The sequence below is a fragment of the Salvia hispanica genome, chromosome 4 (genome assembly GCF_023119035.1).
Source record: "Salvia hispanica cultivar TCC Black 2014 chromosome 4, UniMelb_Shisp_WGS_1.0, whole genome shotgun sequence".
Classification (NCBI taxonomy): domain Eukaryota; kingdom Viridiplantae; phylum Streptophyta; class Magnoliopsida; order Lamiales; family Lamiaceae; genus Salvia; species Salvia hispanica.
Window position 1 is genome coordinate 37,556,731 of NC_062968.1, and position 25,781 is coordinate 37,582,511.

General features: G+C 36.4%; 7 protein-coding genes across 7 annotated transcripts; 2 read left to right on the top strand and 5 right to left on the bottom strand.

The window, feature by feature from the left end:
• Positions 1-3,440: 3,440 nt before the first annotated feature.
• LOC125221615 (2S seed storage albumin protein-like) lies at positions 3,441-3,996 on the bottom strand. The gene has a single exon (XM_048123779.1). The coding sequence runs from the start codon at positions 3,945-3,947 to the stop codon at positions 3,522-3,524; it is 426 nt and encodes a 141-aa protein (XP_047979736.1). The 5' UTR covers positions 3,948-3,996; the 3' UTR covers positions 3,441-3,521.
• A 1,403-nt stretch (positions 3,997-5,399) lies between these two features.
• Positions 5,400-7,207, top strand: LOC125221617 (glucosamine 6-phosphate N-acetyltransferase). Its single transcript, XM_048123780.1, has 2 exons — positions 5,400-5,550; positions 5,858-7,207. The coding sequence occupies exon 2, from the start codon at positions 5,889-5,891 to the stop codon at positions 6,336-6,338; it is 450 nt and encodes a 149-aa protein (XP_047979737.1). The 5' UTR covers positions 5,400-5,550; positions 5,858-5,888; the 3' UTR covers positions 6,339-7,207.
• On the bottom strand, positions 6,441-6,961 carry LOC125221618 (2S seed storage albumin protein-like). Its single transcript, XM_048123781.1, has one exon. It carries the CDS (start codon positions 6,959-6,961, stop codon positions 6,515-6,517), a length of 447 nt encoding a protein of 148 aa, XP_047979738.1. The 3' UTR covers positions 6,441-6,514.
• A 2,420-nt stretch (positions 7,208-9,627) lies between the features above and the next one.
• On the bottom strand, positions 9,628-10,275 carry LOC125217696 (2S seed storage albumin protein-like). The gene has a single exon (XM_048119217.1). It carries the CDS (start codon positions 10,218-10,220, stop codon positions 9,732-9,734), a length of 489 nt encoding a protein of 162 aa, XP_047975174.1. The 5' UTR covers positions 10,221-10,275; the 3' UTR covers positions 9,628-9,731.
• A 1,869-nt stretch (positions 10,276-12,144) lies between these two features.
• Positions 12,145-16,937, bottom strand: LOC125221011 (uncharacterized protein At5g03900, chloroplastic). Its single transcript, XM_048123136.1, has 13 exons — positions 16,376-16,937; positions 16,195-16,302; positions 16,025-16,125; positions 15,821-15,902; positions 15,277-15,283; positions 14,862-14,956; positions 14,332-14,418; positions 13,926-13,991; positions 13,234-13,376; positions 13,068-13,154; positions 12,913-12,976; positions 12,618-12,761; positions 12,145-12,533 (listed from the first exon to the last, which is right to left on the bottom strand). Exons 1-13 carry the CDS (start codon positions 16,775-16,777, stop codon positions 12,390-12,392), a joined length of 1,530 nt encoding a protein of 509 aa, XP_047979093.1. The 5' UTR covers positions 16,778-16,937; the 3' UTR covers positions 12,145-12,389.
• A 2,128-nt stretch (positions 16,938-19,065) lies between these two features.
• LOC125185388 (1-(5-phosphoribosyl)-5-[(5-phosphoribosylamino)methylideneamino] imidazole-4-carboxamide isomerase, chloroplastic) lies at positions 19,066-22,291 on the top strand. Its single transcript, XM_048081913.1, has 9 exons — positions 19,066-19,186; positions 19,665-19,804; positions 19,909-19,970; positions 20,244-20,451; positions 20,717-20,802; positions 21,095-21,196; positions 21,321-21,454; positions 21,614-21,662; positions 21,931-22,291. Exons 2-9 carry the CDS (start codon positions 19,690-19,692, stop codon positions 22,105-22,107), a joined length of 933 nt encoding a protein of 310 aa, XP_047937870.1. The 5' UTR covers positions 19,066-19,186; positions 19,665-19,689; the 3' UTR covers positions 22,108-22,291.
• Positions 22,292-22,535: 244 nt separating this feature from the next.
• Positions 22,536-22,979, bottom strand: LOC125221012. The gene has a single exon (XM_048123137.1). The coding sequence runs from the start codon at positions 22,977-22,979 to the stop codon at positions 22,536-22,538; it is 444 nt and encodes a 147-aa protein (XP_047979094.1).
• Positions 22,980-25,781: the final 2,802 nt, after the last annotated feature.

Consider the following 25,781-nt stretch of genomic DNA (forward strand, 5'->3'; position numbering starts at 1 on the left):
TGGGATATTCCGATTGATTATTTAAGAGCTTCACAATAGGGCAAAATTCTCAATTGACAGAAAATAGAATGTATCAGGCTTACTGATTTCTTTTGAAAACAAAAAAAAAAAAAAGAAGAAGAAAGAATGCATGTTTGTGATTAATGTTTAACTAATAATATATGGTAATGGTGGGTCATAGTAATATTAACTTGTAAATAAATTAATGTATATTGGTAATGAGTTGGGACAACTTTCCGTAAATGGAAATGCTCTTATTTTTATGGGAGGGACGAAAATAAAAAGTGCACATATTTTATGGGACGGAGGGAGTATGAACCAAAATTCAGCTTAGGATTTCATCCAAAAATATGAGATTCATGATTTATTCTTCATCGTGAATCGTCAGATTAGTTCTTCATCGTGAATCGTCCAACACGAATCTTGATTCGTTGATCACGAGATTGATCAACGCGATTTACGATTTGTTCTAGATTTCTGATCATCTGGATTAGTTCATCGTGAATCGTCCAACGTGATTCCTGATTCATTTATCATGGGATTGATTAGTGCGATTCATGATTTGTTCATCACGATTTGTTCCAGATTCCTAATCGTCCGGATTTGTTCCGGTCATTATATTGTCATTCATCGTGAATCGTCTGGAGTAGTTTTTCATCGTAATTTGTCTGAATTCCTGATCACATGAATTCAATTTCGATGTCGTCGGAAGATTATTTCTTCTGATTTCTCTTCGTCGGGCGACTGAATCTAAAGGTAAATATCAATTATTATCATTTAAAGTGACGAAGATGAAGTCTATGCTTTGTTCTCACAACATGATTAGAGTGTATGATGTGAAAAGACATTAGAGTGAGGTATTTGCAGCTAAAGTGATGTTTAGGCTTTAAATTGAAGTGTACGTATTTTGTGAATTGCTCAACGTGATTATCTACAAAATTACTTATAGTTATGTATCGCTTATAGTGATGTGAATATTTCATATAGTAAAGTATATGTAACGAACCGTGAAGTATAACATTGCTTATTTTATACAATAGTGATTTATCACTTACAGTAATGTGAATATTTTATATAGTGAAGTACATGTAACTAACACTGAAATATAATACAATTATTTTTTTTACAACAGTGATTTATCGTTTACGATGTAAAATTTTCATATATTGAAAGTATAACATTGCTTTTTCATACAACAATAATTTATCGCTTATAGTGATGTGAATATTTCATATAGTGAAGTAGGAATGTGATCAAATACAAACTCAAAACTATGATTTGGGCCGTTAAAAAATATCAACAAATGATAAAATAATAGCAACAAAAAATGTCAACACAATGTCAATGGTTGATGCTGTGTTGAAATTATATTGACATTGTATTGATATCAAAATTTTGAAATTTTACACTATGTTGACATTGTGTTGAAGTTGTGTTGATACCAGCGGCGGATCCAGGTGGGGTCGAGTGGGGTCGGCCGACCCCACCACCCAGCCCCGGAGTGCCGCCGGTTAGCTCTTTTCTTCGACCTCCGACCCTACGGCGTTCACGTTTCCGCCCCCATCTTACGCGGTGTGAGAAAAGACCGAGCAGAGAGAAAGAAAGGAAGTGAGACAGGACAACTCCGGAATCTGGCGGCGGCATCAAGGCGGAGGCGGCAGATGTCGAGAATGGAGAAATGTTGAGAATTTAGAAATGGCTTTCAGTTTTTTTTGCCGAAAAGAGAGAAAAGAAATAGGTTTGGCGATGTGGGTAAGGAGAGAGAAGGGAGTTATCATTATTATTTTTTTCTCCACTTTTAATTATCTTAATTAATTCTGTTATGATATGGGGCGAGATTTTATTTATATTGGATTTCTTTTGCGATTATTAATTAATTCATGCACCATTAATTTACTAAATTTAAAAGATTAGAGATCTTGAATTATGTACTGTACTCCATCTAATTGTAAAATGGCCTTTGAATTTTTCTTTTTGTCTGTATTAATTCTCAGAAGTTCATTAAATGTATATTCTCATTTAATAATTTTAATTAATGTTACATTTTATTTATATATCACTCAATAAACTTATCTAATATAAACACATAGGAGTACTTACATGAAGTAGTAAATATTTCTTAATTTCTTCTAATTTCAGTTTTATAATTTAAAATTTCAACCTTATTATTCATATTCAAAGTATACTCATTTCACCCATTATAAATATTTTATTTTTGGAGGTCCCAAATAATGTAAGTCATTATTTTCATTGGTAAAATATAACACAATTATTTGTTTACTTTATCTTTTTACTTATGTGCTTTATCTCATCTTTTTTTTTTTTTTCCTTCACTTAATTCTCTAAATATCATTTTCATGTATAATTTCCATACTCAAAGGGTGCGACGAAGAAAGTATGTTGTTTAAGAATATCCATACTCGCATAAATTATTGATATTAAAATATATTTTTATAATAATTAATAATATATAAATATTATTTAAATATTTATAATGTGGTTCGACCCCACGATATTTAGTTTCTGGATCCGCCATTGGTTGATACTGTTTTGAAAAGTTTGGAGTTTATACAATATATGAGTTTACAATTTATCACTACCCGAGTGAAGTATATGTAACGAACAGTTAAGTATATCATTGCTTTTTATACAATAGTGATTTATCGAGTGTATGAGTATGTCATATAGTGAAGATACATGCACGGTGATTTATCAATTAAAGATAGTGAATTATCAATTAAAGATAGTGAAGTAAATGTAATGAACAGCGAAGGATTTATTATACAGTAGTGATTTACGTACTAGAGTATCCTAAAGATTTGAAGGCAAAAATTGCACAGAGGTTTATCACTCTTAGTCGTGCATTGAGTTCTATAATTCCAAGCTTGCATTCCGGGAATTGGACTGGCTTAAACAGGATGACTCCGCTGACCCTCGTACCTTGAAGTAGAGCAAAATTGCACAGAGGTTTATCACTCTTAATCGTGCATTTAGTTCTATAACAATTATGCTCGCCATGTTAGACTTGACACCTGTAAAAAGGATTTTAAAAAAAAGGAAATTAATATTTTCACTTGAATTTTCGTGGTGTGCAGTAGAAAAGGTACAAAGCGAAAAAAAGAATAGAACATCATGAGGTGAAAATGCAAGCGATCTCCAATTAAGTACTTTTGTAATAACGCAAGCGTTCTCCTCGATTAAGTGTTTTTTTAATGATAAAGTGTCTTGAAAGTTTAGGATGAGGTGAAAACGCAAGCGTTCTCCAATTAAGTGTCTTTGTAACGCTGAAGTGTCTTTCAATATGAGGGTTGGTTTAGGGAGTGTCCTGTATTTAGTGTAATTATTCAATTCCTTAAAGGTTCCACAACTTTGTAAATTGTAATTAGAATAAGATAACCCAACTTCAAGTAGTATAGTGGTGTGATTGATTAGAAAAGAGAGAAAAAGAAAATCCCAAATTGTGGTTTATTTATTTGGAAACAGAGTCGGGACAAAGGCTAGGCCGATAGGCCTCCCACAGTTTAGACAAAGACAAGGTTGAAGCTGCATTGCTGCTCGCTCAATCTGCAGAGGCGGGGTAGAGCGCGTGCCCTCTGGTAGATCTTCTCGCTCTGGCCGGTCTGGTAGGAGGAGCCTCCCTGCTGCGCCTTCTGGACGGCGTGCTTGATGGCTTCACAGCCGCACTGGTATCGGTCCATGTCTCTCAGCTGCTCACAGCACTCCTCGACGTACTCCTGCTTGCTGCTGCCGGAGTCCATCTCCAAGTAGCTCCTCTGCTTCAAGTAGCTCTGGCACGACTGGAACTGTCGCCCCTGCACCTTCTGGCTGCACTGCTGGTACTTCCGGCTGCCTCTCTCGTCGTAGGACGTGGTTGTGATGGTGGTGGCGCTGGCCACTGCCACTAGGGCCATCAGGAGAGCTGCTGCTACCGCCGCCTTGATCGCCATTGAAGAGATGAAGAGTGTTTTTGGTGTTGAAGGTGATGTTGAAGGGCTTTTGCTGCTTTTTTTTTTTTTTATAGTGGGAGACGGGAGTGAAGAGGTTGCATGGCTATGACGTGTTGTATGAAGGGGATTAGTAGTTGGTGGGGTGATCACGTTTTGCTCTCCCATCTTCCACATCGATTTCGCATGCAAATCTTGCCAAACGTCTGCTCTATATTTTACTCCTATGCATACTCTTGCTATTATATTCTTATCTATGCTCAAGTATATCCACTTTGCTAGTATTATATTTATAGATCAAATTTCGATCATTAAATTAAAAAAAAAAATGAAAGATCGATCATTAAATTAAAAAAAATGGAAGATTGAGATTGAATTTTAATTTTTCCTATTTAATAAGACAGAGTTCATTGTAAGGACATTTTAATTCATAACACTTGCTCTCCTTGTTCCATAATAGGAATCATGTTTTGTTATTTCGATCTGTCCTACAATAAAAATCTATTTCACTTTTATCATAAATGACAAATAAATTGGCCCCACATTCTATAAACTTATTTCACCCACATTTTATTTTAAAACTAATGTATATAAGTGAAACTCATATTCTACTAACTTATTCATTTTATTTTTCTTTACATTTTTTAAAATTCGTGCCATAACCAAATAAAACTTCTAGATGGTGTACACCCTTGGAATGAATCAAAATGCCCTTGAAAAGTTAAAATGATCTCAGTCATAATTGAATTTTCTTAATTAAACGTGATAAATTTGCTTTTATTATCTTTATTATACTTTATTTTATATATTGTAAGTATTAATAGTAAGCATAATCATATTGCTATTTTAATCTTATTTCTATATTAAAGAAATTTTTCGGATATATTTGAAATATCATTTTAACTATAGAAATATAAGTAAAATACTTATCATACTATTAATATCTAGGTGTATCGTTATAATATGATTCTCGATATCCAAAATCTGTCTAATTTTTCAAATAAGAAAAAATGTCCCCATACCTTGGATGTATTTTGGGCCGAAAATTTATCGAAATAGTGAAAAAAGTATTATGGATGTAATAAATGTTGACTATTTGTGCTCAATCCTAAAAATATTAGGAATTATTTACGTAGTTCACTTTAAGATTAAGATGACAATAATATGGTAATAGTGTTTGTGTATTGCTGGAAAATTAAAATGATTTCCAAAAGTTATTTGTTTTTTATCCACGCTGCCCAATTACACCAGTCTCAATGCCAACAAGTTCATGTATGATTAAATATGTTATACTATGTATTTAAATTATAGCTCAAAAAACTTTGTCGTGGAAAATAAAATACTACTTTTATGACCATATTTAAAATTTACGAGAAGTATTAAATTTCAGCAAAGTTCATAGTTTTAATAAAATTGGAAAAAAAGTCACAATAATCATAATTGGGCTTACTGGGCCTAAATTAGATAGACAAGCCCTAGAAGAAGAATATGCTGCCTGCACGGTGATCCCCATTCCAGCAAATCCACTTTTCAGTTTGTTCCCCACTCAAACATTCATCATGTGAGTTCATTGTTAAATCGGGGCAATTTTCCTCTGTACGAAAAGGTTCGATCCGTTTCTTAGATCTATTTTTGAGTTTATGCAGATAAATTAGCAGTTCAATTCGTTGTGTTGGCCGATACTGAATTTTGATATATGTGGCTGTTCTTTCTCGCTTTTTATGTTTTGTGGAATATCTCTAGAATTAATCTATAGTAGAACATGTTGAATTACGTACCGTTGATCCCCACGAAGTTGTGAGTTATAAAATTGATCACCTGAATTTGTAGATAACTTTTCGTTGTAGCTATGACGATGTTGAAATCCACTATCTAATTTTATATATATATCTCTTGATCTTTATCATTTTCAGAAATTTGGATTGAATCCTAACAAAGTCTTCCATGGAAGAGGAGGCATTTGAAGTAAGGAAGTTAGAGATCTCGGATAAAAAGAAGGGGTTCGTGGAGCTACTTCAGCAGCTGACTGTATGCGACTCCATCTCCGATGAAGCATTTGAAGAACGGTTTAGGGAGGTGGCTAAGTATGGCGACGACCATCTTATATGCGTGATAGAAGATAAAGGTTCAGGCAAGATCATTGCAACCGGGAGCGTCTTCATAGAGAAGAAATTCATAAGGAATTGTGGCAAAGTTGGTCACATCGAAGATGTGGTTGTGGATTCCAACGTTCGAGGAAAGAATTTAGGAAAGAAGATAATCGAATTCCTATCTGATCACGCCCGGTCGATGGGGTGTTACAAGGTGATTCTCGATTGCAGCAGCGACAACATGCCGTTTTATAATAGGTGTGGTTTCAAGCAAAAGGAAATGCAGATGGTGAAGTATTTTTAGTTCTTGAAAAGTTAAAGTTAAAGCATTAGGATTGTTTGATGGATTTTGGATTGTTGTTGTTTCTTTTGTTTTACTTATATTGATTGATGGGGAAAAAGAAAATACGGAAATTTTATCCTTGCATCACATTTATTTGGAAGGGGAAAACACAGGAAATTGGCACTTGATCTATTTCCTCAAACGAAGAGGAGGCGGAAGCGGCATTGTTGCTCGCGAAGGCCACATCGGCGCGGGAGGGCGCGTGCCTGCTGGTAGACCTGCTCGGATTGGCCGGTTTGGTAGCGGCGGGTGCTCTGCTGCGCCTGCTTGACGGCCTGCCTGATGGCCTCGCAGCCGCATTGCTGGCGGTCCATTTGCTTCAGCTCCCGGCAGCAGGCTTGAAGGGACGACGACGGCTGGTAGGAGTCGAGGACCTCCTCGTCCTCGTCCTCATTCGAGTACGGGGTGCTCCTCTGCTGCAAGAAGCGCTGGCAGGAGTTGAATCGACGCCCCTGCACCTGCTGCCTGCATTGCTGGTAGTTATCGCTGGCCTCTTCGTCGAAGGAGGTGGTGAAGGTGGTGGCGGTGGCAAGAGCCACCAGGGCCATGAGGAGAGCTGCTGCGAGTGCCGCCTTGGTTGCCATTAGGATGTGGGAGAGAAGGTGAGTTTGTTGGTGGTGTGGTGTTGGTGACGCGTGGGCGGGGGGGTTTATATAGGGGAGTTGAGGGATTGCATGGGGTTTGACGTGTTGATTGATGGGGGAGAATGAAATATGCGTATGATTGATATTGGTGGGGAGTTGAGGTAGCTACCACATCGATTGACATGCAAATGTTGACAAAACTCATCTCATTTTCATTTGTTTGACACATATTTAGAGTTCATTGAATCTCAAATGCTCAACTGGGGGTGTTACGAAGAACTCCCTTTGTCCTGTAGAAATAGACTAACTAGAAACAACACATGTTTTAATGCGTAATTATTAAAGTAAGAGAAAAAAAGGAAAAAATAGTTGAAATAGTATGGTGAATGGTGGAACCCATAAATAATAAAGTAAATAAAAAGGAGAAAAAAAATTCTATAAATGGATATGGACTATTTTCATGGGATGGACAAAAAGGAAATTTGACCTATTTTTATGGCACGGGAGAGTACATATTCTCCCCTCAAAATAAATAGCTATATACTCCCTTCGTCCAACAAAATAATAATCTTCTTTTTCCATTTTGGGTTGTCTCGTAAAAATAGTTATCTTTCATTTTTGGCAAGTTTTTTCTCTTATGTGAGTCTCATTCTCCACTAATAATGTTCTAATTATTTTTTTTACATCTCTTTCTTACTTTACTGATTTTATATTAAAACCCATGTCATCTTAAAAATTTCTATTTTTATGGGACAAAAGTAGTATTACTTTGACAAAATAAATTTGTTTTGGTTTGAGCATGCTCCTAGAGCTAGTTTAGCATCCGCAAGATTTTCCTGATTACAGCTGCGAGATGTATTCTTTGAGCCTTTGAGGCTTGTGTCACTTGTGTTAGATTTTATGCTATACACTAGTTAAAATTGTCATAGGCAGTATTTTTATTTCTTTATATAAGGAATGGATAGTGTTGGACTCAATATTTAAGATTTGGGGAGTAGTATATTGAAAGGTCTATTCACGTTCAAAAGAATTACTACTACTTGTGAAGTCATTTTCTCCAACATGGCCTAGCCTCTTGTGTCATGTGTGTTGAGTCATGATTCTTGATAGTACAAGAAGTCCCAACAACAACCTTGCTTGCAAACAGTACAAACTGCTTCTTTTTTTAGCTACCATAATTGCTTTCTGGCCTTTTGAAACTCCTTTCTGGGCCATTAAGAAATTATCCTAGATTTTCGGTGGGATTTACGTTCACTCTCTCTTACGAATTTCTTGAAGCCTAGGATTCAAAATCACTTCGACTTTCTGGCGATTATCAATGAATTGCACTTCTATATATTCTGTGTTTTTGAGGTATTAGGAAGAGGCTGAAAGTGTAACTATAATATGTACGCATTCTGGATGAATGCAATTATTAAGACCAAAGGATGCAAGTTTATCTAAGGGATGTGAAACATATAGACATATTTTTTATTCTGGATGAATGCAATTATTAAGACCACACAGTATGCAAATTAATCTAAGGGATGTGAAACGTATAGACATATTTTTGATTCAGTCAGTTGCCACATGGCAGCGTCCCAACTGCTCAATATATATCTTGATAGAAATATATGAGTTACGTCCTAAAATATATTGGTGAAAATAGAAGGGGCTCATGAGACTTATATAGTGATTTCAGTTTCTTTATAAACCGATGTGAAATAGTTATATTATGTTTTTTAGTTTCAATTGTCAACACCCTCCTTCAAACCCTTCAATGTGAACCTTGAAGAGGTTGGACTTTTTTTGTGATCGGTTGGACCACTGGTCCAATTTTCCCCCCGATTGATTGGAGCACTGACTCAAATTTGAAGTCCAAATATACTTATGGGTCAGTAAGTCCAAATATACTTTTGGGTCAGTTATTTTTTAGTTTCAGTCCAGATATATTGCTGGGTCAAATTTAGTTTCAGTCCAGATATATTGTTGGGTCAATTAAATTTGATCCACAGTTGACGACCTACTCTAATATCAGAATAGAAATTCAAGGATTCCATCCTAAAACTAATTAGCACCAATATAGGATAGTTGTATTATTTTTTTTTGTTTCAACGGTCAACATATCTAAGGGATAAGGGTTGAGTGTTGGGACTTAATTTTGTACTAATGAGAATCATGATCTCAACACAAGTAGGGATAAGGGTTCTGAGTGTTGGAACTTCTTGTACTATTAAGAATCATGATCTCAACACAAATGATAAAGTGGTTGATACTTGGACCGAAGATCACATGTTCGAATCCATTGTAGTGCGATCTTACATCTATATAATCCCCTGTCCTTTTCTCTCTAGTGAGGGGGACTTATTCTCCACTAATAATATTTTATTTATATTTTTTCTTTATCTCTCTCTCCTGTATCGATCCTAAGTGCATATTCTTTGGAAACGAAATATGAAAGGAGTACTAGTCAACCTCATTTCCCCAAATTTCTTTCAAAACTTCCATCTCATCTATATATACTTGGTATGACACAAAATAACACACATCAAGGAGGATAATAATTTGATAAATACACCCGTGTAACTCAATTAAAACATTATCCTTCAATTATTACTTTACCAATTTAATCAAGACAAGAATAGAATTGAAAGTCTGAAAGATGTGGAGTATTTGAAAAAGGGAGCAGCTGAAAAGAGGTGTAATTTTATTGATGATAGTACTTATTTGTCGGAAACATACAAAAGTTATCAACTCAGATGGCCGATAGGCCTCTTGGTTGGCCTGGCGTCTAGACAAGCACAAAGCGGAACTGGCATTGCTGCTCGCGCAGTCCGCACATGCGGGGAAGGGAGCGTGCCTTCTGGTAGATCTGCTCGCTCTCGGTCTGGTAGCGGGACCTTCCTCCCTGCTGCTGCTGCTGTGCCTTCTGCACGGCGTGCTTGATGGCCTCGCATCCGCACTGCTGTCTGTCCATCGCCCTGAGCTGCTCGCAGCACTCGTTCAGCTGTGGCTGCCTGTGCCGGGTCTGCCTTCCGGTGCTCATCTCCAAGACTTCCTCCTCTACCTCCTCCTCGTAGGGGCTGCTGCTCCTCTGCGAGAAGTAGCGTTGGCACGAGCGGAACTCCCTTCCCTGCAGCTGCTGCCTGCACTGCTGCTGCCTCGGGTTGCCCTCTTCCTCAAACGAGGCGGTCGTCACCGTGGTGGTGAAGGTGGTGGCGCTGGCTAGGGCCACCAGAGCCATCAGGAGAGCTGCTGTAAGTGCCGCCTTGGTTGCCATTGGGATTATGAAGAATTGCTTCTTTTTTGTTGGTGGGTGGTGGTGGTGGTGGTAGAGGAGGAATGAGGGGTATTTGTAAGTGGTGGGAAGGGTTGCATGGCGTTCACGTGTTGATGATGGAAAGAGGAGGTGGGAAGTAGTAGAGGCATTTGGCTCTTCGTCCTTCCACATCAATTTGCATGCATATGCTTCCAAATTTACACGTGTGGACATTGTATATGCATCAACCAACTAATTTTTTTAGGACTCTCAGTTTTTACTGCTCCCAGTTTTTACTTCTACTACAGTCTGATAGATTTAGTTGCCTTGGAGGGGTCTGATAGTCTGATAGATTTAGTTGCCTTGAGTTGCCTCTATCTTGCTTTCCACAATCCCGACTTATTCTACTTTTGTTTGTGTGGTAAAATTTATAGTTCATTCCAAATTGGTCTGCGTTAAATTATTCGTTAGTAGAAAAAAATAATTTGAGTTTCCTGGACATGAGTTTTTATGTATCTAAGTTTGAGGATACAAGAGTACGTACTCCCTCCTTTTATTTTGCCATTTTGGTACGTTCCATAATAGTGGAGTCATTTTACCTTTTAATAAAAGTCAACACATTTCGCTCTTATTTATTTTAATATCTCTTACTCCTACTTTATTCTCTCTTCATCTCTCTATCTTTTTCATTTCCTACTTTATTCTTTCTTTACTTAACTCACTTAACACAATTTTCTTAAATTGTGTGCTGAAAAGAAACGCCTCCACTACTATGAACGGAGGGAGTAGTATTTTACTCTCTCTTAAACAATAGTCTATTCTTTCCATTTGGTCTATTTAGTCCACTTTCATTTCTTTTCTCTTTTATGAGTTGAATCTATTGTGCAATAATAATACTCCAATCAATTTTTGTTTCTATCTTTTAGCCTACTTTACCAACTATTCACTAAAAACTCTATTATCTCCAATATTTCTATTTTTAGGGGATTAATGGAGTACTTCATCCGTCCTCTTGTAGTTGAGCCGTATTCCTTTTTTGGATTTTTCTCACTTGAGTCATTTCATTTTCTGACAAAAAAGCAACACATCTCTTTTTTCTTGCTTTATTTTCTCTTATCTCTTTATTTTAATTTTCTCTCCACATAACTCATTTAACACTTTCTTCAATTTAATGCCCAAAAGAATTGCATAGACTACAGAAGGACAAAGGGAATCAAACTATAGTTATTTTTATTCCCTCTGTTTTATTATATAAAATATTTCATAAACTCATTTTAGTACTCTCCTATCCTTGTTAAGTGTAGGTATTCTTTTTTGGAATGTCATAAGGTAAGTGAGTCATTTCCACTTTTGGCATCCATGTGTTACTTTATTCTTTTTCCACTTAATTAACAAAATCTCATTTTCTCAAATTTCATGTCGAAAAGAAGTGTCTCTCTTAACGAGAGGGATGCATGGATTATTAATTTGGAGTGAGGCAAATGAACAGAAGATGGCGTCTGGGATCGAAAATTCTGTGTCTCACATTCCCACATTCCCTACTACTTGCAATCTTAGTTTTATAAAACACAGCCCATGTGAGTTGCACTGCAGAAACGGAACTAAAGCCGCGGGCTGTTAGTTTATACGGACCAAGCGGTCTGTGTGAAAAGTTAGGCGAGAGACAAAATTAAAATGCATGCTGCGGTCCGTGTGAAAGGTGCGAAAAATATGCAATTTTGCTGGATCTATATCTCTAACTGTAGATATACTTCCTAGATTCAAATATCATGAGATGTCAGCATTCTCCACATCTATAAGAAGACCTCTTTAGGCTCATATTTACATAGGTCTTATTTTCTGGAGAATAGGGGTTAGTTAGACAGAAAACTTAAGGATTCCACACGGGAGAAGTATTGAATTTTACCACCATGATAATAACATTGAAATAAACTTGAAAATCGAAGCAGTGGAATTCAATTTCTCTTATTCCATACTAGTTGTGAATTTCTATAAAGATTTATGAATGAACCATTAATGTACAATACATATCTCTAATCTCACTCTCAGAAATGGTGCAAGTCAGCAAGTGCATTTGGGCGTGCAATGGTATCTCTGTACGTGAAGGATTAGTATTACACTTAATAAACAAAACTAAAGTTTGCTCACTTTGCACCATCCCCACATCCTCCGACTCCACCACTTGTTGTGTTAGTCAGACTTTTCCAGCTCCTTAAATCTACGATCCCATTCTTGGGAGTCATAATCCTGTTCGTTCAAATCCCTCTCCGTGCTATACACGATCCTGTCCTTCCCAATGAACGTCTTCTGTGCCATGTCTCGCGCGCTTAAAAGCTGACATTCAAATTACAATGCTTCGCATTACTATAACATGGATTTTGTCGACTAATTATTATAGTGAACCTTGCAAATGTGTACCTTCCGTCTCAGAGAAACATCAGGTGATTCGAGTGCCCTGGCACGTTGTTCCCTTGCTTGATTTCTTTTAGCAATTTTGGCATTTTTGTTTTGAACCAAAAACCATCGGATTAGTGGAATTGCAAAAAAGGAGCCAGCATATATCTGCAAAGTTGGTGTCAAATATTAGAGAATTGGGTAAGAAACCGCTTCAGTTGCAGAAAGAGACACATCAAAATCATGCATTCATTTCAAAAGGCATGGCTCGTTTAGTTTGACCAACACAAAATAGCGGCTGAACTGAACAACAGCATACCTGAAGAAGGGGAAATATCTCAGACACAAATGAAATGAATCCACTGGTGCTGATATTTGTATTCCTTCAAGTCAAACAACCAGATGAAGTAGATCAGAAAAATATCACAAAAAAACATTGTGTTATAAAAAAAAACAATCCTCGAAGAATCTTACTTCAACATGGTACCAAGAATAATAACCCCAAACAGATTGAGTCCACCAAGACCAATCACCATTGCCCTCTCTGAAGGACTAGTTTTGCTGTGGCACATAATATCAATATCAGGAGAATGCATGATATTAACTGACTAAATAGTACTCCTATGAAAAAGTAGAGTACCTGAATTTCCATTTATTTTCCTTAAAAAATTTGCCTACTTCTCCAACCCAATCAGCCCATTTTTTCCCAACATATTCCTTCCGCCCACTTCTTTGTCGAGCAGCAGTGCGTTGTAGTGATGGGAAACGGTATAAAATATTTCCCTGCAATATGGATAATATGCATTTATTTCCCTAGGTAAAAGAATCACAATTGATTTGGAATGATCAGCATCTGCGTAATGTGACTACCCTAACTAGTACAGTTACAGAGTTGACCCAGCAGAAGATAGCTTTGCTCCTCTGAAAAATTATCCAAAAAGGTTGTGTTTTTTACTAGCCTTAGTATTGTATAAGAAGAGAAAGCTTGCACTAGTTCATACTCCCCCGGTCCCATATGCACTCTTTCCTTTTTAGTCCGTCCCACAAGAATATACACTTTCTAATTTTGGACATTCTCTTCTCTCTAATGAGGTGGGACCCATTTTCCACTAACAATACTTTAACTACTTTTTCTCTCTAACACTTTCTTAGTTTACCAATTGTTCATTAAAACCCGTGACCAACCCAAAGTGCATATTCTTATGGGATGGAGGGAGTATTAGATATAACCAACCCCCTACAGTTAGACTTAGAACTACATGACTAGGATGATTTCACTGAACATGTGTCTATCAAAACATGCGAAAGGGGGAAACCAGAAATCAGGCTGACCTCTTCATCCACTTCTGGCTGACCATCAAAGCGCAGTAGAACCGGCAGTATATATGAGTCATCATCCTGGAGCAATTACAAATAACAGAATAAAAATCAAGCAAGAAAGCAACCTCAAGAGGAATAGAATCAAAGGTTCTTGGGCATACCTACATGCACAAATACCATCAGAACCAAATTAGATAACTAAAAACACACACAAACATGTATATATATGAAAGCACAGCCGATTCTTCTTGGAATATTAGCCATTCAAATCGTCAATGTTAAAGGAATGACATACATCGAGTTTCATTTACATTTCAGAACCTATCAACTCACAATTGGGAAGGTAAAAGCTAGGGTGAAGCAGACAAACAATACTACCAGCGTTTATCTCACTGTACAAGTTCAGTTCAAACAATACCGTTTTTTCAGTAGACTCCACATCAAGATAAGGCGCAAGTTCTTCAGCTGTCACAACACCACCATTAGAAGCTATGTATTGACCGATCTGCGTGGATTAGCAAAACATAATTATCACAAGAGTTGAATTGACCGCAGAGAATCAAACTCGCTAGCAATTCAGCTGTTCAAACTGTATTCTAGTTACATGATTTTGGTCCAGAACAGGTAACAATTGCCAATTTTCACCCACTAGGACAGGCTTCGATTAAATTAATTTCCTCTTTAAGGCATGTGACATCTAGGATTTAGGTTATAAAGCTAAGGATAAAATGCTTTCTGTTCCAGGGAGAGACCCATATCCCCTGTCAAATTCTCATCTACTCCATTGCCCTTATCATTATCAGTTATATACTTTAAACATAGCTCAACATCAGTTGCCTTGCACATAAAACGAAAATATGTAAACAAACTACATCTATTTGATAAAATCAACACGATGCAATAAAAACCCAAAGTAACGGACCACTGAAACCAGTGCTCGATTATTACCAACTTCCACCTCTCTTCTTCAATCCCCTGATTGGGATCACCATCCCCAAATACAACAGAAAAAACCTGAAAAGGTAAGAAAACCATCAGTTTGTCTATAAATTATGTGAAGAAATCAGAAACATACTGCTCCCTCCGTCCCATAAAAATATGGGCAATGGGTATCGCATGGGAATTAAGACAAAATTGGTAAAGTAGGAGAGAGGAGGAGAATGGTATGGTAAAGTAAGAGAGAGGAGGAGAATGGTAGTTAAAGTAGTGTTAGTGGATAGTGGGACCTACATTATTAAATTGATATAACTTTCCAAAAATGGAATGCACATATTTTTGTGGGACGGACGAAAATAGAAAGTGCACATATTTTTATGGGACGGAGGGAGTAAAAAGAATAAAATTATGATTAGGGTTAGTCAACCTTCACCCTGTACACAGTTACCATGTTCATCTGCATAACGAAAGCTAATGGGAAGATAACATTTAAGTGTGAGAATGCCTCTTCTAACACTAATTATAAAATATGGTCTTAGACACAGAAGCCTAACTCTTCATTTCTAGGACTTTTAGCCACTCTTTGAAATTGAACTCCAATAGTCCCCAGTTTTAATTTGTACAAACTACAAACATCCCCTACTGAATGAAAACCTCAATGCCGAAGATAATAGATAGCGCTTCATGGACAAAAAGGTTCCTGAGAGCCTAATGTCCAATAACAAAACTACCAATCTCTTTAAACTTCTTTTATAATAAATGTTAAGCGCTAGAAAGTAAATTTTGATGATGTAACTATAACCAGAAATCCCTTACTGCAACCAAAGCTTTTCCCCAGGCACAAACAAATCCCCAGATATTAAACAAGAAGTACAACCAATATGGTAGCTTCCAATACCTCACTTAAGTGGATTAAATTAAACCCTTTTTTCACTATATATTTTGGTATACATCATTAGTTAGAGATGTTACCAAAATAAATCAGTCGGACTGAAAAAGAAATTGACTCCACCGCCATAAGATCTTCCTCGTCTGCCACGGTCATCTGATTCACTGTTCATACCCATGAAAAGCAGAAACTGGAATTAGAAAATACTCCAAGTCACAGTGGTTGCATAAGCAAGCAGTTACAATCAGAGACTCAGCAGTGCAGATGCATAGATTGAGAAACGTACCGACTACTTGAGACTATAGCGATAATCGTAGTATAAACAATCACAATGGATGCAATCAAAGCAGTCCCAAAGGAAACCCTCACTACATACTCAGCTGCCATCTGTCACCCAAAATTGCAATCCCAATCAAAACACAATCATAAAATCCTCTTCAAACAAAGTCAGTTTACCTTCCCCTTCTCCACCAAAGGTTCGAATTTTATCTTAAACGACTTTGCAGCGAGCTTGGATCGATAATCCTTGGGGAATCCATACAACACATCGCCCTCATCCGACACCTAAAGCAGCATAGCTAATGATCAACATCTTCCACATCAAAAAACATCTACAGAAAAGAGAAAGAAAAATGACCTCTAAAAATCCATCAGTGTCGGCGGCAAGAGCCTGAAGAGCTCGCTGAGCTTCATTCAACTTGAGGCCGGCTTTGCTCGCCACGTCGCCAACGGTGACTCTCCTCCCGCTGGAATCAATGGCATCCATGGCTCGCTTCCGCACGTCGGACGGCAGCTTATCGCTCTCGACGGCGCCGCCGGGCCTAATCCCTGACGCCGCGGAGACATCGACACCGGCGCTGTTGCTGCTGCTTGCCCTAATTACGAGACCGGAGGCTCTGCCGCAGCGGAATTCGGTGGCGCGGGTGAGAGGCAGGGGAGTGAAATAGAGGAATTCGGAAGGCTTGAATGGTTTGTGAGTGAGGGCGAAAGAACGAGTTTTAGGAGTTAGAGAGAAGAAGGAGGCGGACATAGACGCCATAAATGAAAATGAGTAAGCTTTTTGAGCGCCTGTCAATGGTTGGGGTTTGGATTTTCGGCCATTGATGAAAGATTTTTTATTTTTGGAGATTTATGGTATGAGAGCCGTAGATGAAGATCGTTATTTTTCCTGGTGTGGAAGACGCTACCCTTTTTTTATGAGTCAATAGATTAATTGAATCACAGGTTGATTTGACCCTCTGTGTTTTTGCTATGAAAATTGAACAAAAATATTGGATAACCAATTGATTGGAAATATAAACAGAAGATATTTAAAAAGTAGTAAAACATACTCAAAATTTAAAACCGAACGGTCCGAACCCAGCAAAACCCGAATTTATCACTTGTTTACAAAACTTTAGTTGAGACAATACACACACTTTAGTTGAACCAAGCTCGAAAAATAGGTCGATCGAGATAAAATTTTGAATATCTTTCAAGCATTTCATGAGCTGAGCACGAAAACCATATATGCATAAGTGTAGCTCAAACTCGAATATGATACTCCCTCCGTCCAATGTCTGATTAAATATTAAACATTTGAGATTTAATACGAAACTTTATATAGGGTTATTTTGTGAGTTAATGAAAAGAAGATAAAGTAAGAGAGATGAAAAAGTGAAGATATTGTTATTTTTAATAGAATAATAATCCCAAAAATAAAAGTTTATTTTTAATGAGACTAAAGAAGTATCTCACACAAGCACAGTGTCGGAATTGAACCTGAAAATTATATGAAAATCTGAACTCCAATAACAAGACTATAGCTCAAGTGGAGTTCAAGCTGGATAAATAATCTGATAAAACAGAAGTCGTAACAAAATTTATTTACGTTAAACAAAAAAGTCAAATCAATAGTAGCATCTTTTTATTTAGACCATCGGCATCACTATCTCTTATCTATCTTTTAACCATCTCATCTTTTCATTATTTATGGGCCGACTATACTTTTTATCCAATCTCTGTCAACTTGGTATCTCTATTCACAACACCTGATGTAGCAAATCCATCGTGGAAAAGATGTTCTCATGGGACAAGCTGAAAAGTCTCAATAAGGATCTTTAAGAGGAGCATGCTTCATATTCTAAGTAGTTAACTCTTCTTGTTGTTACAAACGTTTATTTCTTTAAGTCACATTCTAGACTCTTCACTCCATTGCTATAAATATTTGTATCAGTAACTGGAACTACACCAAGCAAATTAGAATATATCAAAGGCCTTTATCTCTCTTCTTTGAAATGAGTTCTCTAAAGCCTAACTGAGAGACATCATATGCATTCCTCTATTTCTTAACTATTCATTCAATTTCATTTTTTATTTTTATTTCTAACAAATTCAATTAATAAAAACACACTTTATTAAATAAAAGAGAATTACAATTTAAAATCCTAAAAAAATAAAAAAGATATAATTTAAAATACTAGAAATTAAAAATTGCAACCTTAAATTCAAAATCTCAAAACTCAAATCATAAAAAAATTGGAGACAAAGAAGCAGAAGAAGGAGTTCTCTAGTGACGATCATTTGTATGAATCATTTGGTATTTATAAAACTGATTGGAGGCTTAAAAAAATTGAGAAAAAAACTTAAAATTTGAAAATAAACGGCTAGTATAATTTTTAGGATTTTTTTTTTAATTTTTGATTTTTTTCTGAATTAAAAAAAATATATTTTTAACGGATATAAACGAAGCCCACTCGCGGGCCGACGAGTGGGCGTCACGGACGAATGGGAGAGCACCACGTCCCCACGAGACAGCTCGCGAACCTCCTCTTCCGGAAGAGATAATGAGATAGGGACGAGACGGAGCTTGCATCGTTGTCTCGAGAAACGAGATCGAGACAGCGACGAAATGCGTTGCAGATGCCCTTAACTTCTATACCTTTTCAATTACTATAACTTTTTTTTCACATTAGCCTAGAAACTTTGGATCTTCAATTCCCTATAAAACTTGATTATTAACAATTAAAGGATGTTCTAAACTTAATATTTAGTACTCCCTTCGTCCTGGATAATTCGGGTCATTTTAACCGGGCACGGATTTTAAAAATTGTAATAAAAAGTGGGTTGAAAAAGTTAGTGGAATGTGAGTCATACATTTATGTATTAGTTTTATAATAAAATGTGAGTAGGAATGAGTTAGTGGAATATTTGGTCCACTACAAAAATGGTAAAAGTGAAATAGGACAAATTATGTGGGACGGACTGAAATGGAAAATTGGGACGAATTATCCGTGAAGGAGGGAGTACTAAATAAGAAAAAGTATATTTGTATTAAACCACAACGGTGTCACACGTTGGTAAAACCACGACCACACCGCCCGTCGAGGGGTTGCAAGTACCCGGCGGCCCACGCAGACCGAACTCAAGCTTTGATTGCAGTATACTCGAGCCCAAGACTTGATTTTAGGTTGGTGACTTGGTCTATAAATTAATTGTGGAATGATGATAATGATTTTGAATATTTGGTGTTTTTTTCCCCCTCTCTCTATTGGCTGTTGAATACTTGAAATGTCTGTATATTCAATATTGCTTTCAGTATCAGGTGATTTGATTTTATTTGATTTGCGTTTGTGGGGAATTGAGGATTGCGATTCTTGGCAGATGAAGTATTTGAGAAAATGCTCTAGTAGAGTTAAGCTTGCTCTTGTTTAATGAATCAATTGTGAATTGGTATTGCTGCTGTGCTTACTGTGTATGTCAGTAAAAAATCTGTTATTTCGGGATAGATTAACTGACCAGTCAAACTGTGTCTGTTAATTCGAGATTGCTGGTACTTCCAGAATGCTTTCAATTCGAAGTCTTGCTTCTTCCATGTTGAATTTGAGATTGTAAAGTTCACGTACATGTTTGATAAAATGCCTCTTCGGCTTCTTCTGATTTTCTAGGTTATAATTCTCATCCATTTTTATCATGAGCATTCACAATCTTCAAACGAGTTCATGGAAGGATTTTACTGAGCTTTCTTCGGTTTATGCACCTCGAGCCAAGCAGACTTTCGTCGATGGTGCGTCTTGGGTTGTCCAGAGTATGTGTTAGCTTTCCTCCATTATCATTCCTGTCGACATTTTAACAGTGACACTTTGTGGAACCAGACGATTGGTGTGATGAGAACATTTAAACTGTTTTTAGGAAAGCCAAGGCTATCCATACAATGTGCCGTCAAGTTTCGTCCTTGCATTGACATACATAAGGTTCGATCCTATGACTTCTGCGATGTGCTTTCGTGCTGCTAACACGAGTAACCAAAGGCCCTCATATCCGTTGAGGAATCATGATGGTCTTTCCTCTAATGAAGGATAACATGTTAGGAATGCCTTATTGTTGGTTTTCTTTCGCATTTACATCCATAGCATTCTAATGATATACTGCACAAGCAGCATGACTGAATTTTTTCGCTTCTTGTGGTGTCACCTTATTAGTATTGACTACGGATGACTGACACCAATGTCGTGACTATCTTTCAGGGGAAAGTGAAACAGATTGTTGGATCCACTCTTCGAGATTCTAAAGAGGGAGATTCAAGTCTTATCACTAACTACGAATCTGATATTTCAGCTGCAGAATATGCTAAAATGTATAAGGACGATGGGCTTACTGGTGGCCATGTGATCATGCTTGGGGCTGATCCATTGAGCAAAGCAGCAGCAGTTGAAGCATTACATGCTTATCCAGGTACCATAATACACCCGATGCTGCAGTCCTGGCTGAAGTTAGCTGGATCTTGAATAATTGAAGTCAATTTTCTTGTTTATTGTCATTCTTTGTTAAGACCTTATCCTTGTCCAATGTTACTAGAGACACTATCTTGAGCTATATATTAAAATCATGCTGAGAGGTTATGTAGAGTATCCTTAAACGTTAATATATGATCTCCGATTGTAAATCTTGACCAACAGATGCTCTTGCTAGTATACTTACTTAGCGATGAAAATATCAGGTGGTTTGCAAGTTGGGGGTGGGATCAATACAAGCAATGCCTTGACTTACATAGAAGAAGGAGCAAGCCATGTTATTGTTACATCTGTACGTTTTAATTTGGTGTATTTCAATGAAGTAGAGTTTTGGCATCCCACATGTTTCCTTATGCATAGCCTAGAACTTCATATTTCTACTGTTGTGATGGTTATGAAAACAAGTAGACTTGATTTTTTGCCATGCAGCCACTTGTTAAAATTGTTAAAACATCCTTTCACTGATTTGTACTCTACTTGTGATTAGGATTTTACATGAGATATTTTTGAATGTTTAACATGCTAGCCAGAAGTTTTTTATATGTGGACCCTTATGAATTGGTACTTCTTCACGGCGATTGCAGTATGTATTCAGTGATGGACAAGTTGATTTTGAAAGGCTAAAGGAACTTGCTCATGCTGTTGGGAAAGAAAGACTTGTGTTGGATCTCAGTTGTAGAAAGAAGGTAGTACATTGCGTCCACATGATAATATATGTGAAAAAGAGAAAAATGGTGCCTCTGTCAGTACATCGAAGATGCTAGCAGATGAAGAAAAGCTGCTTAACTTATCTTACTTCTGCTCATGCAGGATGGGAGATACGCAGTTGTGACAGATAGATGGCAGAAGTTCACTGATGTATTTCTTGATCAAGAGGTGTTAAATTTTCTTGCGGGGCACGCTGATGAATTTCTTGTCCATGGAGTAGACGTTGAAGGCAAAAAGTACATCTTGAAGCTAATTAGCTCATTTTATCTTCCTGAAGTATTTTTCATGATAAATCTGGCAACTAATCTGGATCATCTTGCTTTTGTTGGTGTGAATTCATGAAGTTTGTGCTGCAACTTAACATCCCAATTTATCTTCCTGCTTCAATGTTGCAGGTTGGGAATTGATGAAGAGCTCGTGGAATTGCTTGGCGAGCATTCACCAGTATGTTTGCTTGGATATACTGTTTGATGGAGTATTTGTTTTCCTTACAGATGTTACACAATCTACTTGCTTGTTTCAAAATCAAACTAAACTATATTTTATTTTATATTTCGGTTTATTGCAGTACTAGTCTTCAACGGTTGTGTTTTATTACAGAAATACTGGTTTTGCTCCTTTTTGCCATGGAAAAAAGGCTGTGTGTTGAGTTTCTCCTTTTCATTATCTCTTAAGCTTCTGCAATTTGAATGGTTTCTTATCTGTTTGTTAGATTCCGGTGACCTATGCTGGTGGAGTGACGACTATGGCTGATTTAGAGAAGATAAAAACAGCAGGAAAGGGCCGTGTAGATGTCACCGTTGGCAGTGCATTAAACATATTTGGCGGTAATTTACCTTACAAGGATGTAGTCACCTGGCATTCTCAGCAAGAGTCGTTGGTTGTTTAAAGTTAACCTGCCTCTACAAATTATTGGTATTCGATTGTGATCATTATGTAACCGCAAAACAGTAGTACAATATACTGTTGAGAACTAAATAGGCCGGCCGACGCCTTGGTTATTTAAAATCACACTAGTGGAAATTTTCGGAATTGAATACGTTACTGGATGTGGGTTTTTGACTATTTCTGCAGATAAAGTGTCTTCACTCTCCCTGATTGCATGAAATAGTATAGTGATGTGTGTTGTGTATGTAGGCGTGTGTGATTGCCTAACACATCAAAGTTGGAGTTAGAAGTTAACTTGAGAAACCCAAAGTCTTCATAGCTTGATTTGGATTGTATACATCTATTAAAGTGTATGAAGTACTAACATACATAATCGATACCTTCCTTTTTTTCTTGTTTTTGTCCTTGTAAATTGGAAAAATCCATGAACTAGTCATCTAGCTCAGGGATACTATCCAAGACGGCGATCTCGAGTGGCTCTTTCTGCACCTTTGAGATCATCTTTTCAACCGAAAGTCCCTCTTTGGCAAGCATTGCCTGCAGCTCTTGCTTGGTGATCAGAAGCTTGATCCTCACGGCCCCCGTGGCCCGTCGTCTCTCTTCCTCCACAACCTCATCTGAGAAGCGGACCCTCTTCTTCTTCTTGGCTGGCTGGGGCACCACCGGGATGGGGAGAAGATAGTACACGCGGCCTTGGAGAAGCTCGGTGTTGGGATGCAGGTGTTTTACTACTGGGAGTTTATCAGATATGGCATGGTGAGAATAGTCACACAGAATTTGGTGGACTCTAATGGGAGATTTGTATTCAATGACCTTTCCATCTGTCTTCATTACACTCACAGATTTTTGCTCAAGAACTAAGCAGTTTCCCATGTATGTTTGTTTTTTGCTTGAGAAAGACGAATACAAGTTGAAATTTGATCAGGTACAAGTGTTGGTGGAGTATATATATATTGCTGAAGAAACCATGTGCACTTTTTAGGCCCCACTAGATGATTTTGATCAAGTGGTGATTAATCTTGATTATGATTTAATGCTAACCTTTGCTGTTTGGGAATACGAGTGATTAGGACTAATTCGGAGCTGTGCACTTCAATTTGGCTTTGCATGTGAAAAGTTTTAATAGTGCAGAATAAGCTCTAATGCTCTATATTTATCGATTTGGATTCTCCTATCATAAATAGTGTCATATCCTGTGTATTTAATTTGACTCGAGTATGTAACCTTGAATCTTGAGATTGCTTTTGTCTTTTCATTATCATTATTCATAGCGTCGATCTCTTATTTTTTTAATTCATAATAATTTATAATCATATAAGATTGATAAAAAATAGTATAAAATTAAAATAAGAATTTATTAAATAAAAATGTAATTAACAACAAGAGCCTCTGGTAAAAAAATAAAGGATTAATAAATTCTAATTTGAATTTTATATATTATACTCCCTCCGTCCGCAAATAGGAGTCCCGTTTTTCCATTTTGGTCCGTCTACGAATAGGAGTCTCGGTTCATAATTACCATAAATGGTAAAGAGACCCCACATTCCACCAACCCATTCCACTCACATACCATTTAAAACTAATATATACAAGTGAGACCCATATTCCACTAACTTTCTTCCACTCACTTTTCTTAACATTTCTTAAAACCCGCACCGATAAGAAATGGGACTCCTATTGTTGGACGGAGGGAGTAGTTGCAAAAAAGTTGAAAAAAATGCAAAAAAACACCTATCAAAATCCTTGAATTTTTTTATGATACTCCCACGTTCCATAAAAATAAAGATATTTTTCTTTTTCGTCAGTCTTATAAATATATCTCATTTCCATTTGTGTAAAATTCTCCCAAACTCATTACACAAATATTTTAATTTATATACAGTACAATTTATACCATTAGAATACAACATTAAACACTAATAATAGTATGGATCACACTATCCACTTATACTATTTTAACTATCATTGTCTTCATCTTTCTTACTTCACCAATTATGCATTAATTATAATTCTGTCTCAAATATATATTTTTTTTAATGGAATGAGTATTTTTTTTCAAGGAATCGTAATCCGCAATGTACAAAATTTATGGACTATCTATATAGAATTTCACTGTTTTAAATATGTGGGTGGAGTGATAGACTGGTGGTGATTAGTAAGCAAATCTTAAGAGTCTTCATCAATTATCACTATCATGATGAGTATTTTTGGAACAAGCAATCTTTTTAAGGGTGCCAGCCCTTTTATTAATATGTAGACAGTGGCGGAGTCAGGAATTTTTTGGTGGGGGGTCCAAGAAGAAAAATTTTAGCGCCACTATTAATAAATATAGGTATCTCTCAATGATTTTGTCATCAAAATTAGTCGTAGGAAGACTCTTTTATGTTTTGCCTTTTTTCATCAGTTAGAATTAGAAAAAAATAAAGGAATGTTTTCAGATATTTAGTACATAAGAAATGAATGCATATCAAGAAAATTTAATCTAACTGAAAATAATTGATATAAGAACTTTGTGATGACCTTAAAAAAATTTTACCTACTAATAAAATTAAGTTTTTCATAAGTAAAACAATTGTTTAAGTGTAAATATTAAAATTTTTTGATAAAACTATTAATTATACTGCAATACTAATAAAAAAAAGTAATTTAAAAATGTATATTTACAAGTTATAGAACAAATAATATCCTTTCAAACTATACCCTTTAAAAGTCATGAATATAAAACATCTCTAAAAAATGAATTGACAGTAAATGTTATTAAATAAAATCTAGCACATAATATCCTTTCAAATTATACCCTTTAAAAGTCATGAATTAGACACATGTCTAAAAAAATAAATTGACCATAAGAGTTATTAAATAAATCTAGCACATCTGTAAAATATAATTTGACAAAAAAAATTAGGTAAATATTGCAATTTATTTGATAAGAAATGGCTTACTAACACATTGGGCAAATATTTTAAAAAAAGAAAGCCTTAGCTAAGAATCGAACTCTACACCTCTCCAACAACTACAATCTTTAGCCAATATAACTTGCCAAATGGGCTACCAAATCATATGTTAGTGTCTCTGAATATATATAATATAATTAAAAGTCGAATGGCTGGGGGGCCCAAGGGCCCCCCATGCCCCAGCGTAGCTCCGCCATTGTATGTAGACCAACTTGTTAATCGTGCAATATTTAATCCATTTGCCATTGGGTAATTAAGTGGTAGGCAAGAAACAAAAATTTAAGAATAAATACTGTAAAAAGGAAAATGGTGAATCTACCATGATATACTTATGAGCATTGAGCAATATATAAAATATCTAGCAGCTACATAAATTTAGCAGATAGCAATGTTGCCATTTGTGTTATAAGACAATGGCACTTTTGGAGAATCCAGAATATGCATATCAATATCATGGAGTGGTGGTTTTGAATAAAAAAATACTTCCACTTATGATCATAAAAGATTTAGTGCGCAATAGGAAATGTAATCAATATTAGGATTGAAGTTTTTTTATTTTTGCTTCAAAAAACAGTAGCAGAATTGAGATATTGCGATGCAGGTAAACCCAAAGTTGCAATATAAATAATATATACCCCATCTGTCTCATAAGATTATGTATATTTTTCTTTTTGGTTTATCTCATAATAATATGCACTTTCCAGTTTTAGAAACTTTTTTT

Excerpts from the sequence above, each read along its gene's own strand:
- LOC125221615 (XM_048123779.1), bottom strand. The coding sequence starts at position 3,947 with ATGGCGATCAAGGCGGCGGTAGCAGCAGCTCTCCTGATGGCCCTAGTG.
- LOC125221617 (XM_048123780.1), top strand. The coding sequence starts at position 5,889 with ATGGAAGAGGAGGCATTTGAAGTAAGGAAGTTAGAGATCTCGGATAAA.
- LOC125221618 (XM_048123781.1), bottom strand. The coding sequence starts at position 6,961 with ATGGCAACCAAGGCGGCACTCGCAGCAGCTCTCCTCATGGCCCTGGTG.
- LOC125217696 (XM_048119217.1), bottom strand. The coding sequence starts at position 10,220 with ATGGCAACCAAGGCGGCACTTACAGCAGCTCTCCTGATGGCTCTGGTG.
- LOC125221011 (XM_048123136.1), bottom strand. The coding sequence starts at position 16,777 with ATGGCGTCTATGTCCGCCTCCTTCTTCTCTCTAACTCCTAAAACTCGT. Across the intron at positions 13,377-13,925 it reads AGCCAGAAGTGGATGAAGAG|GGAAATATTTTATACCGTTT; the intron begins GTCAGCCTGATT and ends TCCATATTGCAG. Across the intron at positions 12,534-12,617 it reads ATGTTTCTCTGAGACGGAAG|CTTTTAAGCGCGCGAGACAT; the intron begins GTACACATTTGC and ends TTTGAATGTCAG.
- LOC125185388 (XM_048081913.1), top strand. The coding sequence starts at position 19,690 with ATGAGCATTCACAATCTTCAAACGAGTTCATGGAAGGATTTTACTGAG. Across the intron at positions 20,803-21,094 it reads GCCATGTTATTGTTACATCT|TATGTATTCAGTGATGGACA; the intron begins GTACGTTTTAAT and ends CGGCGATTGCAG. Across the intron at positions 21,197-21,320 it reads ATCTCAGTTGTAGAAAGAAG|GATGGGAGATACGCAGTTGT; the intron begins GTAGTACATTGC and ends CTGCTCATGCAG.
- LOC125221012 (XM_048123137.1), bottom strand. The coding sequence starts at position 22,979 with ATGGGAAACTGCTTAGTTCTTGAGCAAAAATCTGTGAGTGTAATGAAG.